General features: G+C 37.7%; 1 protein-coding gene across 1 annotated transcript; it reads right to left on the reverse strand.

Moving 5' to 3' along the window:
* Nucleotides 1-9,438: 9,438 nt before the first annotated feature.
* Nucleotides 9,439-11,277, reverse strand: LOC148944198 (zinc finger protein 862-like). The gene has a single exon (XM_089099863.1). The coding sequence runs from the start codon at nucleotides 11,275-11,277 to the stop codon at nucleotides 9,439-9,441; it is 1,839 nt and encodes a 612-aa protein (XP_088955989.1).
* Nucleotides 11,278-15,535: the final 4,258 nt, after the last annotated feature.

A 15,535-nucleotide genomic window follows, 5' to 3' on the forward strand; every position in this document is an offset into this window, starting at 1 on the left:
GTTTCTTGGCCTTTTTAAACCTTTACCATTCTGTTTTAATTTCTCGCCAAGGGTTCGCGCACTGGACCTAAGATTTTCCGTAGCACTTTTTTTAAAATCCTTGCCAGAACCCCAATCGTATAGTGTAGAGGATGCAAAATCTGTCGCAGCCGGTACAAGATATTTTCTAGCCAGTGGTAGTGAAGAGCGAAACAGCTTAGCAAACCAGCTGCCAAGACCATAGCCAGACATTGACGAGCGGCCCTTGTAATAGTCCAGTCCATTGCCCTGTTGTCTTGGGCCAAGAGTATTAACATAGCAGTCAACATCAGGACAAGTGAATACCACTTTTTAATTAGACATCTTGCTGTTGAACGATGGGTCGAAAATGACATGTAATCACAGCCAAACCTTTTGAAATTGCTATTGGATCACCCAATTTAGTTCTTAATGTTAACTGACAGAGTTCCAAATAGGAAGTGTTTACAGGAATATACTGAAGATGCTTTATATTGTAGTGATGAATATGTTCTTGATTTGTTTTTCGTTCAAGAACTCGTAGGAGGGGGACATTTGAATTACAAACCCAAGATGTTTCCACAAATGAGGCGTAGAGAAATATACAAGTGTCTGTGGAGAAGGCAGGGGGGTAGTCGGCAAAAATGAAATTAGTGTTTCCGGCACTTTTACCGTTGATTATATTGAGCTTAAAGCCGAGAACATCCTTTAGATTATCATTGAGAATAACCTTTTCACTGGCAATACGTGAACTAATGTAGATCTTGCCCTCCTCCTTTGAATAGTTGAAATGAAAAGCTCCTTTTTTACGAGCGGAAATTCTTTTATTGATAGAACGACATAAATCATTCATACAGGAGAGTTCCTCGTAGGGTAATTCAATATATGGATAATGCAACCAATTGATTTTTTGAATTTGTTCTTTATCACCTGGTGGTGGCGGCCAATCATAGGGTCTGATTTTTATTTCATATTTACGATCTTTTCTCAGGATCTCACAGGGATTTCTAAGAATACAGTTAACACGAGCCACTTCATATTTTCCGTCGAATTTAAGGTTGGGGGAAAGTTTTGTCCAAAAATCACTTGTTTTATTCAAGTCATTGTATAGAGGATTAGAAACATTGGACATGAAAGTCACATAGAAATCATTGGGCATTGTTAATATTTTCAGCACTGACACAAGAATCAAAATCAGAGTTGTATCCTAGGGAACGAACAAGCAACTGTTTCTTGCCCCTACGAGTACGACTATTTAATATGTTTTCAATTTGATAAATTTCACTAGTGTGTCTAACTTTTTGCAGTTAATATTCGTAAAAACCACCGAGAATTTCATCATCTTTGGTATCTTACAGCCGATAAGTTATGGATATGGTGTCTAGAATTTTGGACACTTTAAAAAGTTCGGTGCTCCATAAATAATTCCCCTTTTCAAAAATATTGGTGGTTCTATTAATTCGAACAGTATCACCAACATCGAATTTCTTCTTCTTTTTCTTCTCATTGCCATTGGAGTATTACTTTAGAAAAGCATCAAATGTATTCTCACTGTAGTGAACATCCCGAGGGCTAGAGTTGGAAAGAGATCGATGTGGTCGATGGTTGTATATCTGCATGATCTTATCTAAATCGTGCTTTAAAACATTTCAATGTACAATACTTTTAAATTAATAGACGAATCGTTCTTATTAATCGTTCGGCCAATGCAGCTTTTATTGGGCTGTGACTATGATAAAGTGTTGTATTATATATCAATAGAACCTTTTGCACCTGAGGATTAATAAATTCAATGCCGAGATCCAATTGAATTTTTCTATAGGAATCCTGTTCAAGAATACTTTCAATGGTCAGAGCAAATTCAACACCACTCTTTGATAACTGCGGTATGGCCTATGCAGAACAACTAAGAATTCTGATCGCCACCAGAAGCGCTGTGTTGGGGGCATTGTAATACCGTTGAACTTCGTCACGAGTTAAAAAATCCATTCGCACTATATGCAGAGGGGCCTAGGCGTTAGTTTGACTATATTGTTTACTATGAAGTCTATGATTCCATTGTAGTGTGTAACACGGTTCATTTTCTAGACACTCTTTTGCTTTTTTCAATGTGGTGCCGGACACAGCTCTAGAAAGGGTTTTGGGGGAACTTAAACTTCCCGCTTCACCAATATTTTCATAGACACCTTTCAAAACTTCAACCATTTTGAGCGTAAACACGTTGTGTAATGTCCACTCCCCTTTGGCATATTGGAGGGTCAATCAATTTGTCTTCGCTTTTGACTAGCAGCCACAGGTGTTGTAAAATCAGTGGTGCTAGTATCTTCTTCTTCTTCTTCTTTTTTAAATGGTGTTGTTGGATGTTCATTTAATTTCTTTAGAATTTGCTTATTGCCAATAAGACTTTTGGGAAAGTTTGATACACTTATGGAAGGATGTTGTCAGAGACCCAGGGGGGAAGGGAGATCTTCTCAATAACAGATGAATCAAATCTCAGTAGTAATCTTAGAGAGCTTAGTATCTGTTATTGAGAAGATCTCCTGAGAAGATCTCTTTTGAGAGGACAAAACTCTCCCCCACCATCAAATTCGAATTAGAGTATGAAGTGGCCAGTGTTAATGGTATTTTTAGAAATCTCTATGGTATCATAAGAATAGATCGTAAATATGAAATAAAAATTAGGACCTATGACTGGCCGCCCCGACTAAGTGATCGAGAACAACTTCAAAAAATCAATTGGTTGGATTACCCATACATTGAATTACCCTACGAAGAACTCTCCTGTGTGAATGACTTATGTCGTCCTATCAATAAAAGAATGTCCGATAGTAAAAAAGAAGCCTTTCACTTCAGTTGTTCAAAAGAGGAGGGCAAGATCTGCATGATTTTGCCTATTGCCGGCAAAACTATCATTCTCAATAATAATCTAAGTGACGTTCTCCGCCTTAATCTCAGTATCATCAACGGTAAAATTGCTAGGCACATACATGTTATTTTCGCTGACAATCAAGCTGCCTTCTACACAGACACTTGCATATTTCTCTAAGCGTCGTTTGTGAAAACATCTCGGGTTGGCAATTTAAATGTCCCCCTCCTAAGAGTTCTTGAACGAAAAACCAATCAAGAACATATTCATCACTACAATATAAAGCATCTTCAGTATATTCCTGTAAACACTTCCTATTTGGAACTCTGTCAGTTAACATTACGAACTGAATTATTTAATCACATAGCGATTTCCCTAGAGGGGTCCCTTATTCCTTTCAGTTGTCAACGAATCGTTGAATATTAATGTGTAAGATCAAAAAGTAGTATTTACTTTCCCTGATATTTATTTTTATTCGGATGCTCTTGATACCAGAAAACAGGGCACTAGACAGGACTATTTCAAAGGTCGCTCTTCAATGTCTGGCTCTGGTCTTGGTAGCTGGTTTGCTAAGCTGTTTCGCTCTTCACTACCACTGGCTAGAAAATATCTTGTACCGGCTGCGACAGATTTTGCAGCCTCTACACTATACGATTGGGGCTCTGGCAAGGATTTTAAAAAAAGTACTGCGGAAAATCTTAGGTCTAGTTCGCGAACCCTGGGCGAGAAATTAAAACAGAATGGTAAAGGTTTAAAAAGGTCAAGAAACAATGCATCCCTCATCAGTCTCTACTCAGGACGGAAACGTAAGACATCCCTTTTGTCAAAGAAAAGAAAGCCAACACGTAGTGTAACCAGAAGGCCCAGGAAGAGAATTGTTCGATCGAAACTAGATTTCTTCTCTTAAGATGTCCTACCTACCGCATAAGGAATCCCATCCTTCAATAACCGCCTCATTGAATCTGTTCAATGCCGAAAATGTTGATGTGAGTGTCAAGTATGGATACTATGAACAATTTTATCCGCTACAACCCCTCTCTGATAATATCCACTTTCAAATTTATTCCAATGAAGACTACTTCATAGATTTATCGTCCACATTTATAGATTTACAAATGAAAGTCCAGAAATCTGATAATACAATGCCAGTTCGAGCCGATGGGATATCCTATGAAAATTGTATACTACATAATTTATTTCGTCAAATTAGCGTCTACATCAATGGCACGCTGGTGAGCACAAGCAACACTCTCTCAAACTATGCAAGCTATATCCAATTCATGCTGATGACACCCAAGTCATACAAGGAATTGAGAGGCGCCTCCAATGGATATGATTATATTACTAATACTGATAGTACAGATGCACTTAAAAATGCTACAACTAGTGAATTACATCTAGTTGGAAAAATATATCATGAAATATTTAATATACCCCAATGGCTGCCACCCAATGTTAAAGTGGATATAAAATTGACGCTTGCACCATCTAATTTCATATTGAGAAAGGAATTTGCCGCCAATCCCGATGTAAGTCTCTCCCTCTCCTCAGCAATACTTCATGTACGCAAACAGCAGGTTATGAGTTCTGTTGCTTTGGCCGTGGAAAAACTGAGAGCTAATGGAAATAATATTAAACTACTTGTTCCTCATACAATCACCAATCAACGTCATATAGCAATGGGGTCACGTACCTTCACCGACTCATCCTTTATCAATTGCGAAATCCCATCGAACTTGGCTTTGGCATTTGTAAAAAGCGCCAGCGCAATTGGATCCTGGACTGAATGCCCAAATAAATTCGAGATGTTTGGACTTTCATCTCTTGTGTGCAAAGTAAACGGCATCCCACTCTATAATCTATCTTTTAATAAATCTTATAGAACAGTGTATGAGTTGACCATGCAAACCCTAGATCATGAGTCGCAACTATTTGAAAATGGTATAACCGAAGATATGTTTGCTAAAACACATGGTACATTGTATTGGTTTTGTCTGGCACACAGGATATGAATATAGTACGTACGGGGACTGTGCGTTTAGAGTGTACATTTGCCGACCCATTGGCTGAGAGTATTGTCCTAATCTCACTAAATCAATATGAAACCTATTGGGAAATCACTCCCAAAGGCAGTGTTCTACTAGACTTGGCGCCATGAACACCAGTCAAATAATCAGTGTATTTAATATGGACCCCTATATGTCCCAGTACAAATCCTATTGTCTGTCCTCGGACTATCTTGGAAAAATTCAAAGTGCGAACAATACCTTGATTATTGTTAATAGCAGTCCCTCGACTGTGCTGACGGGTCATTGGCTGTGCATCTTTCAAACAGTGAAGAATATCGAATTTTTTGATCCTCTTGGTCTACCCTATAGATTCTACACGCGTCACATCAGCAACTATATTGAGAGCAGTGGGAAAACTATTATTCAAAATCGAAAGAGGGTGCAGGATCTAGCGACTAAGAGCTGTGGCTTCCATGCGATACTATCTTTTGTGTTCCGATGCCGTGGTTATACTTACAAGCAGTTTCTCCGTATTTATGGTGACAATCCACGTCTGAACGACTTTCTAGTGGAAAATATACTTCTAAGTGTATCTATTATTGATTTCAGTGCCCTAAGAATAAAGTGCTTAAAAAATGATTGTGAATTTGTTTATTAATAAAATTTATATCTACACAAGTGTCTTTAAATTTACACTTTTATATTTCGTCATCTGTGTATAGGCAAGTATCGTGAACCACTAATACTGGTAAATTATTTGGATTCACTATATATTGATCTTGATTGACTGCAAAGTCGTGGTCACATTTTCTACAGTAGAGTGCAACTTCACTCTTGTCATATCTCTCCGTATAGCCAATGATACTATTTGCGTTCATTTTATAAAATTTACAGGTTTCAGTCTGTCACTTTCTACAAGAATTACAGACTGATTTTTCAAGGGGAGAACCACAGTTATTGACGGAAATACAGACTCCAAAATGCGTTTGGGACTTGTTGAAAGCGTTTACGGAACGATGCAATATAACACTATTTTTACGGTTAGCCCTGCATATGAATTGAGGACCGTTTACTTACACCCAGACTACTACACAGCCACGATTATACAAATACCGTAGCAATAAACTGACATTGTTTGTGTGATTCTTTCTAATCATGTCGGGGTGAGTGTTCTCCCACTGATCACATTTATCATTGTGACAATTGGAGCATAGGTGCCCGCTAGGGTGAGAGTCACACACCTCTTCAAGACATGAATTACATCCTTTAATTTGTACAGCATAGCACCTATACTATTTACAAGGATAGCATAGTTTAAAATTTCAGCCTTAGTCGTAAATAATTTTAAAGTTATCGTCATGTTACCAATCGCAGCTACTATAATTGAACAAGTGACATATATCTAACATTTGACTTTTTGTGCTAACTCTCCCACAGATAACACGAAACTGATCCTCCTTGTTTCATAAATTTAAAATGTAGGAAAGGGGGAAGGGGTAACTCTTTGATGTTGCCTGTTTTAAATGAGGAGTCATCTACATTGGCAATGAAAGTATATCTATGATATCACTCTGACGTGTCGTGATCAATATATCAATGAATTGAGTATAAGCATTAGAACCGCATTTTAAAAGTTTAATAGACAGGTCTAGAAAATCGCCATCAAAAATAAAATGTTTTTCTATAAACACTGATCTCCTTCTCTCTTTCTCAAATTTATTCATTTTTCAATCCTTTCACTCTGACTGCCAAATCTAGACTGAAAAGAAAGTTGGCTCGGAAACAACAACAACATTGACCTTGGAAATTTAGGTCATTGACCCCATTAACCACGTGTTCTCTCTAATGACTCTGTTCAAAACAACAACAACATTGACCATGACATTTGGCTCGGAAACAATAACAACATTGACCTTGACATTCGTTGAGAGCGTGCCAAAATCACACCTGGAGAAAGAGGTCATTGACCCCATTAACCACGTGGTTCTATGCCCATATAAGGAGCCCTGATCGGACCTTTAGGGTCATCTCTACTTTTGCGCCATTTGTACATTTTTGTTTTTTTGTTGTTTTTTTTGGTGGTGGTTTTATTGGTTTTTAGTTTTATCTTGTTATTCTTGTTTGTCTTTTGTGCTGAATACGCTTTGTCTGTATAAAGGCAAAATAGCCGCGGTGTTTTGTTTTGTTGTTTTCTTTTCCCTCCACTGTCCACAGTCTCGTTTGTTTGTTTTTTTAGAGATTTTTCTCTTTGTTGGTTTTTTGTCATGGCTGGCCAGTTCGGCTTAAGATCTTTCATTCTTAACACCATATTTAAATACACAAAGCTCACTTGCGCTGGGTGAATAATTTTGAGGCGCAAAACAAAGCTTTCTTGAGCACTTCACAACGAAGGCTATAGGACAGATGATCTTTACCACAATTTGCACATTTTGACAAACGTTACGTGAATTGTCCTTGGTGTTTGCATGAGGGTGCACTTAAAAGGGCAACTAGCTAATTAATAGTTGCCCTAGCCCCTGCTAATTCAAGAAAACATTACCATTCAAGAAAAAATTAATCCATCTTTTCCCTAAAATTGCTCGACCAAAAGTTTAAGATACCCATTTGGCTTAGTATAATTGAAAGGTTCCAAAACTATACCTTAGGTTTAGCTTGCTTTTGGAGAAAAAATTAGGGTTATGAATCGACAAGAAAAAAAAAGTAAATATTTCGATTACATCACCGATAACAAATTTTCGTTGATCGGGTTTTAAGCCAAGGACGCTAATTTGGGAAACTACATGGAGGAAGCAAAGATTTTGTTCTATTCTCTGCATAAAGATGCGAAGACATTTTTTAAAGTTCTAAGGGTATTCTTCGCCTGAGAAACAACAAAACATCAATCTAAAGCTATTTTTCAAGACCCAGGGGGGGGGGGGGTTTAATTTTACCCCCTTACTATATGTGCACCTGTATAGAACATGGTAAATAAACAAAACAATTGTTAATTGCACTGATAAAGAGTATTATAATTCTAGAGATTTCTAGTGATTCCCAGTCAATAATCTATAGATTTATGGGCTGATCTAGTGATTTTCCTTACGAATCTAGTGATTTTTTTTCACCGGGTGGCAACCCTGGCTTTCAAAAAGGGACCGGAAATAAAGCGTGCTTTGACTAACTTTTTCTTCGGATATTATTCAAATTACTTTTCAGTTGGGGGAATCCCCACTAGTTTACAAATAAACAGCAGTGCCTTGGTGCATTTGTTGCTAATAAAACTATGAAGAGCCTTCGTGATCAGGGTTGCCACCAGCTCAAAAATAAAAGCCCGATTTTTCTTCAAAAAAAATCCCGAAATTTCAAAAAAAATCCCGGAACACGGTTTTTAGGTTATACAACATAGGGCTGCAAGGTGATGACGTAAAAAGCAAGGCGCGAAATTCGAAGTACCGTGAAACGTGGTTTCTAGTAGTAACTAACAACTGATTGTAAATATTCCTATTATTATTTCGACGTTAAAAAGTTCTGGTGGATTAGTAGGATCTACGAAATTTATTTTAGGCCAAAGCAATTCGCCAAAGTTCCGTAAAACGGGCTAACGACCGTTGGGTCGTCGGGTCGACCGTAGGGTCGGATACCGACCGGAGGGTCGTATGGTCTTACCGCCGTTAGGTTCTAAACGACCGTAGGGTCGTAAGGAAGAGAATAACCTTCTTTAAAAAAATTAATCTAAAAGTCAAACCACTTTTTTCTTACGGAAATAAAGGGCTAATTTGAAACTTAAAGCGATAGAAATTATTGCTTCACAATTTGTGCAAGATAAAACTGCAAAACTAGCTCAAACAAACTGACTACAAATAAACTGGTATTTTTAATATATATTAGGATTTTGAAAAACTAGGGCTTTACTAAAAACACAAAATCAACCTTCCAAAAAATGGAATGTGCTCACAGAAGCAAAAAAATCCATCAGTTGCCAGTCGGAAATAAAGGACTAATTGAGCAGGCTCTCAAAATTCTTTCACAAATCAGGAAGTCTACAAATCAGATAAGATAAGATAAATAGATAGATAGCTAAGATTTATTCATAATCAATTAATCATACAAGAAAATACATTGTGCTAATCCCCCAAAGGCTCCTAGGCCTGTCATAGAGGGGGAATACATACCATTTAAATCACACACTAAATAAATATAAAAACAATAAAATATGCCGACATTGAATAAGCCAATCAATACGGTAGGTCGTAAGGGTTTACGACCGTAAATGTCTTAAAAAGGGCTGAAAAAAAAAGAAAAAAAACAACGAAAACAGTCCCACCGCAAGAATGGGTTTCCTGTGGACGGATGACGCCCAGTATACGGGATAGCAAATATTTTTTTTTTTTGTGTTAAAAAATTTTAAATTTGTATGAGTAAGCCTTTTGGAAGACCACCTTTGGCTGGTAATTTATAATAAACAAGTTAGGTGACGCTTAAAGTAGTATATTTTAAAATATTTTTTAAAGAAAATTTTACGTCACTGAGCGGCGCGGCGGTGGGATTAAAAAAAAAAAAAAAAAAAAAAAATTAAAAACCAGCGGTTCAAACCAGATGCACAGAAAAGGACAAATTTTTTGCGGAAATTTTCCACTTTATGGCCGTCGCCAGAATAGACACCGGAACTGTCCATTTCTTTGCATCAGGTATGAACCGGTGGACGTGCATGAGGGCACTCAGCATCTCGCTGTCTAATCTGTTCCGGAGCGGGCTCTTAATAAGCTTGAGAAGGGAAAACTGCCTTTCAGCGCCGGCACTACTGTGTGGCAGGCTAATCATGTTAAACATAAATGAAGGTAAGACTTTGAACATCTTATTTTCACCTGCATCTTTACAACTGTCCATAAAGGACCAAAACGCTACAGGACCTTCTTTACCTTTCACTTCAAAGATCTCATCCACAAATGGCAGTCTTATCCACTCTGAGTTAAGCTCCTCGACGTCAACAGAGTATGTTGCACAAAACCTACTGTACAGCGGTGCTATAGAGGAGATCTGGCCCGAAAGAGCGATTGAAGGGTCAATACATTCTAACTGTTTCAAAAGAGTATCCCTATGGTTAATCCTTTTTTGAATCTGCTTCACAAGAATCTGGTAGAACTTGACACACTTGACTTGAATGTCATTCACCTGATGAGAGGATAAACGCAAGTTTTCCGACTTGACTAGAACATCAAATTTGGCACCGAAGTAAATCTCATTAAAAGGTCTCAGGTTATGAGGGTTGAAGACGTCAACTTCAAAGGGATCTTTATTTCGCAGAGAATTTTCTTTCATGAAGTTTCTCAGAATTTCTCCCAGAGTATCTCTCACAGATTTCAAAATCAGGTGAATCCTAACATCTTCACTCTGGTACTGTAAATTCAGCCTATTCACCACAGGCAAAATGTACCTGAGAAACATATAATAGAGCTGCAACTCATGGCTTTGTAGCCCCTTCAATAGTGCGTTGGCTGCTGGTATTTCTGTCAGCATCATCGACTGAAAGTACAAGGTTAATGCAGGCCACTGTTCCAATAATCTCTGCACCACCTGCTCCATGGCCAACCATCTTGTTTTACTTGGATAAAGTACGGCATGTTCGGCAATATTCAAAAAGGCCTGGCATTCCTTAAACTCTTCTTTGCGTTTTGGTGAAAAGGCGACAAAGTTGTATATGTCATGACTAAATTGGATTACTGACGAATCCAGTGCCTCACAAGCAGCAGCAGAGCACAGGGTAAAAGAATGACAGATGCAGCCATGTACCACTAGCCATGGTAGCTCTTGTTTCAAGAGGGTAGCCAATCCATTGTTTTTGCCTAACATAACACTAGCAGTGTCAGAAGCAAAACCAATAATATTTGCTACAGGGATGCCCCTAGTGACAAACTCATTAACGATTAATGCTTTTAGCCCAGCCGCAGATGCATCTTTTACTTTTGGCATTGCTAAAAATTCTTCGACAACTTTAAGATCATTTTCGACCTTCTTGGCATAACGCACTAGAATCACTAAAAACTTCGTACACGAAACATCGGTAGATTCATCAACGATTATCGAAAATTTGCATCCTTTCAGATCAGTAGCAAGTTCCTCTTCCCTTTCTTTCGCAATCACGTGTTTGATCATTTCTGAAGATTTAGTCCGGGCGCAAGCAAGACCACTAACAGTCGGCGAGTCTTTTATGTAGTTTTTTAAAACGTCAGGCAACTGATCCATTTTAGAAACCGGAAGGTTCTCTTTCACAATAAACACACACAAGCCCAGTTCAAGGCCTAAAATATTGTCTTTTAGTTTGGCTTGCTCCTGGAGCTCTTTTGAAGAACACGACAAAGCTGGTACTTGATTCATTTTAGGCTTGACAGCGGTAACATGAAATGGTCTGGACGCATGCCGTCTCATAGCAGACTTAGTCCCTTTGAGTGGTTTTGAGCAATAGCTACAGTAAGCCTTTGATGGCTCTTTTTCATCCGCCTTAAGCCAGCCCTTAAATTCTGGCAAATGGAGCCACTTGCTGGTGAACTTATCTACATAATTTTCTTGCCTTTGCTTTTCTGGACTGCACGTTTTTCTCTTCTCTTCCCAATCTCTTTGGAAGATGACGCATTTTTGGTTTTCACTGAATCCTTTCTAAGATTTCTGTTCTTCTCATTCACAGAATGCCGCCCCTTGTCAGCAGGATCAGACTCCGACGACGACACAGGATTTGGATCAAATTCTGACCCCTCGTCACTATTGCTAAGGCCTTCGGTGATATCTTCAGAAGAATGTTCGTCCTCTGACTCTTCAGAGGAGGAGTATTCATTATCGAAGTCGGACTGTCGATGTGGGCGTACGGTAGTAAACACTTCGTTTTCAAAATGTGACGAATCCGCGTCGGCAGAAAAGCAAGCGTCGGGCTCTTGACGTGGATGTTTAGTAAGTAATATGTCCTTATCAAGATCTGACTAACCTATGGTGGCAGATAATACTGACTCTCCAGGTGTTGTATCAGGAATTTTCCACTTTTTCTCACCCAAGAGACGAAAGTCCTTCATCGGTAAAAGAGCCGACTTGCTCATTGGCGGAGGCAGAAGTTTGGAAGGGGGGGGGGGCAAAAACACAACGAAATCTCTGAAAATTCGTCTTCAAAGCATGCCCGTCGTTTAGGTTTTAGTTAAAGGACAAAGAAACATAAAAAAGATACATATAATGCTATATGGGACCCAAGAAAACACTATTTACCATCAAAAACCGAAATTCGTAGCGTTTTTCAAATGTTTGTTATTTACGAATTTATTATTTGGTCCGTGGGCTTGCAGCGTCCCTCTGGTGTTGCGACGAAATAATCTTTGGCTGATTTATCCTCAGTTGCCGATGAAAGGCTACAGAAGAAGCTAACGAAAAGCTATAAGGGAATGCAGGCAGAGAGACTGCTTTTTCTGTTTTCTTCCTTCATTTTAAATCAGCCAGGGTAAGAAGTCACATCAACGATTTTCAAATTTTTTGCGGCCGTGGTCTCGGATAGCACTGTGTAGGAATTATGACGTCTGGCCTCAAAATCTTGAAAATCCCTAAACGTGTTAAAAAAAAGGCTTGGTGAATATGAATTGAGATTTTTAACCATGAATGAAGGTATTATCATTATTTTTGCGTTCCTATGTCCTTTAAATTGAAAATAAATATTTTCTCTTAATATTTTTAAATATTTATACTAATATATATTATATTTTAATATATATTTTATATATATTAATTCTTTTTAAATATTTATAAATTTCTTGGCCACTCGAGTACCTAGTCTTTAGCATTCTGACTATTCTAACCCCCCCCCCTGCCTACGCCCATGGACTTAAGTATTTACAGATCTACCAATTATTGTCAATGCTTAGCTGATTCACAAGCTGTCTCTTGTACAAAATATTACACCGGGCATAATGTATAATTCAGAGGAATATTATATGATCTTTTTTCTTTCTAACAAATACTTTCTAGATACTGTAATTTCTGTTTCATTCAGACCCACCTAGGCCAAGGTTAAATGTAGAAATAAAGCCTTATAAGATTTTTGGCTGCAAAGTCTTATTCCTTCAATGCATGATCACAAATATAGTCAGGCTAGAGAAACATAGTCAGAATGCTAAAGACTAGGTCCTCGAGTGGCCAAGAAATTCCTATCTATCTGCTGCCACAAAAAAAAGTTGATGGGCTAACATTCTCCTCTACTTAATTTTTACTTCTCTAAGCCTATCAAGCACAAAATCACTTTCCAGAAACTTTGTGTGGCCAATTTAAACTTTTCTGACTCAAATTAAAGGACATATCGCAGTACTTTCGGCTTTTCTACTACTTTTGGATCTGTAGGGATCCTTGCATTTCCCTGAAACCTCGATTTTTGCTGCTTTTGTGTAAAGTCAAATTTTGCATCCAGCGATTTTGACGTTTGAGCTATCGTGATTTCGAGTTCGCAGAATCGCAACCTAATCGGTATTTTCTGTATTGGAGAACAGAAACTTCTCCAGAAAGAAAGAGCACTGCATATGCATCATAATTCATGATTAGAAGTATAATATACTGCAGACCCCCTAAATCATAAAATCTAATGCTAGTCTATTTATATGGACATTTTATAGAAAGAAATTTAAAAGATTCTCAAAAGTTCTGACTAAAGATTTTTCTTGTTACCTCCTCTCTAACTAAAAAACTTATCCTTGAAATTAAAAAAAGAGGTCATCTTACAATATGTCTGGAAATGGGTGGTGGGAGGTAGAAAAGCCCACACAAATTCATGTTACCAGAATGCTTTTCTAAAATTATTCCAACCATCTTCCACATTGTCAACTTTTAAACTCTCAAGTTTGGTATTCAACTGTTCCTGGAAAGCTTGTTTCAAATTCTCATCCTGGAGTCTACCAACATCATAACTTCCTGGGAGGTAGTTACCCTTCCGAGACTTCAGCTTTAGATTAACCCTAGACACTACTAGATGGTGGTCTTTACTTTTCACATCAATAACAGCACTCCTATATACCCTAGTATCTTGTATTGATCCTGCCAGTCGGTAATTTAAAAAAAAAAAAAAAAAAAAAAAAAAAAAAATTTGTTGGTTTAAGCAAATTCTGCCAACAAGCCCCAGCCCATTATGTATACAACCCCAATGGACATTGTGGCTTGATGCAATGCTTCCAATTACTTGATTTTAATTCAAGTCAGGAAATGGAAAATGGGGCTAGGTCAGGAAAAGGAAATTTTAAGTAGACTAAAGATAGGCTTTGTAAAGATAGACTAGTCTAGGCCTAGTAATAGCAAAACATATTTTTAGCTCTAATATTTATTAAAGGGGAGAAATCAGATAAAGAAAAAAAGGAAATATACCATTAGATTTTCTATTTCCTTGTCTATTCCCCCACAAAGCCAGATACACCTTTAGGCTTAACAAAACAGTTTGATTTTTCTTTAAACTAGCTTTATTTGGTAATACACATCAGCTGCTGATGAAGAACTGGGTATATTATCCAAGCACCCCTAGTGTTTGGATAATCACTAACTTTGGACAAACAAACGAGCATAATTTGATTCAAATAGAGCCTACATTTCCAAGCAAGCTCTTAGTCTTGCATATGTATAGATTTAGATTACCTTGTTGGGATTAGCTCAATGTGATCTCAGAAACTTGTTTATACTGAAAATTAAGCTTAAAGAAAAGTTAGCAAACCCTAGTAGCCTATTTTTCTTTACAGCACATGTCTGGGATTGAATCTATTTATGTTTGAGTGGCTTTGTATCCTACAAGGCCTACAAGATCATGTGTTTAAGATTGGGCAGTATTTTCTTGAATTTGCCTACAAGGCTTAAACTAAATTGTGTATTTGCCATTAGACTCTACTATTAACTATCAATGCATTCAAAACATTCAGCAATCCATATCGCTAAAATAATCAGCCTAATCAAATAGCCTAGGCTAGCCTACTTGTTCAAGAAAATTAGGAGAAACCTAATAAGTTAGGCCTATGCATGGTAACCTAACAAAGATCAATTTTATAGGTGGTATAATACAATAGTTCAGTAGTTAACAAAATAAAGTTAAGCTTCTTGGGAATAGCACCATCAGCGAGGGGAAAAACTCTACTTTGAGATTCAGATCCCTGTTTAAACTTATTCCACTTATATATATACAGAATAAGTAGAATGCCGTACGCTTTTTACTTACCTTTTCTGAGTTTAACTTTGCCCGAGGCATTGCACGGGGCACTGACCTGAGAGATTTAAGTCTCCTCTTGACGGTGGCGTCAGTTGAGACTACTTTCAATACTTCCTGCAAGGTTAAAGCACGTTTAAAATTCGAAGTCGCCGCTCGACTCCAATTTTCAAAAGTTAAATCCGGAACGAAAAAATTGTTTCTACAGTGTAATAGCGCAAATCCAGAGGGACCTAGCAAAAACAGAGAATATTCGTGATACTGTACAGAAAAAAAAAGTAGACTATCAGCCAAAATCGTTGAAAATCTCTTTTTAATCAAAAAATCCAGGTTTTTAGCAAGAATCCTGGTTTTTAGCAAAAAATCACGGTTTTTATTAAAGAAATACCGAAAGTCCCGGACACAAAAAAAATCCTGGACCGCAAAAAAAAATCCCGGAAAACCGGGATTAATCCCGGACGGTGGCAACGCTGTTCGTGATCG

This window comes from Artemia sp. Qi Xiang Cuo, chromosome 14 (genome assembly GCF_049724085.1).
Source record: "Artemia sp. Qi Xiang Cuo chromosome 14, ASM4972408v1, whole genome shotgun sequence".
Classification (NCBI taxonomy): domain Eukaryota; kingdom Metazoa; phylum Arthropoda; class Branchiopoda; order Anostraca; family Artemiidae; genus Artemia; species Artemia sp. Qi Xiang Cuo.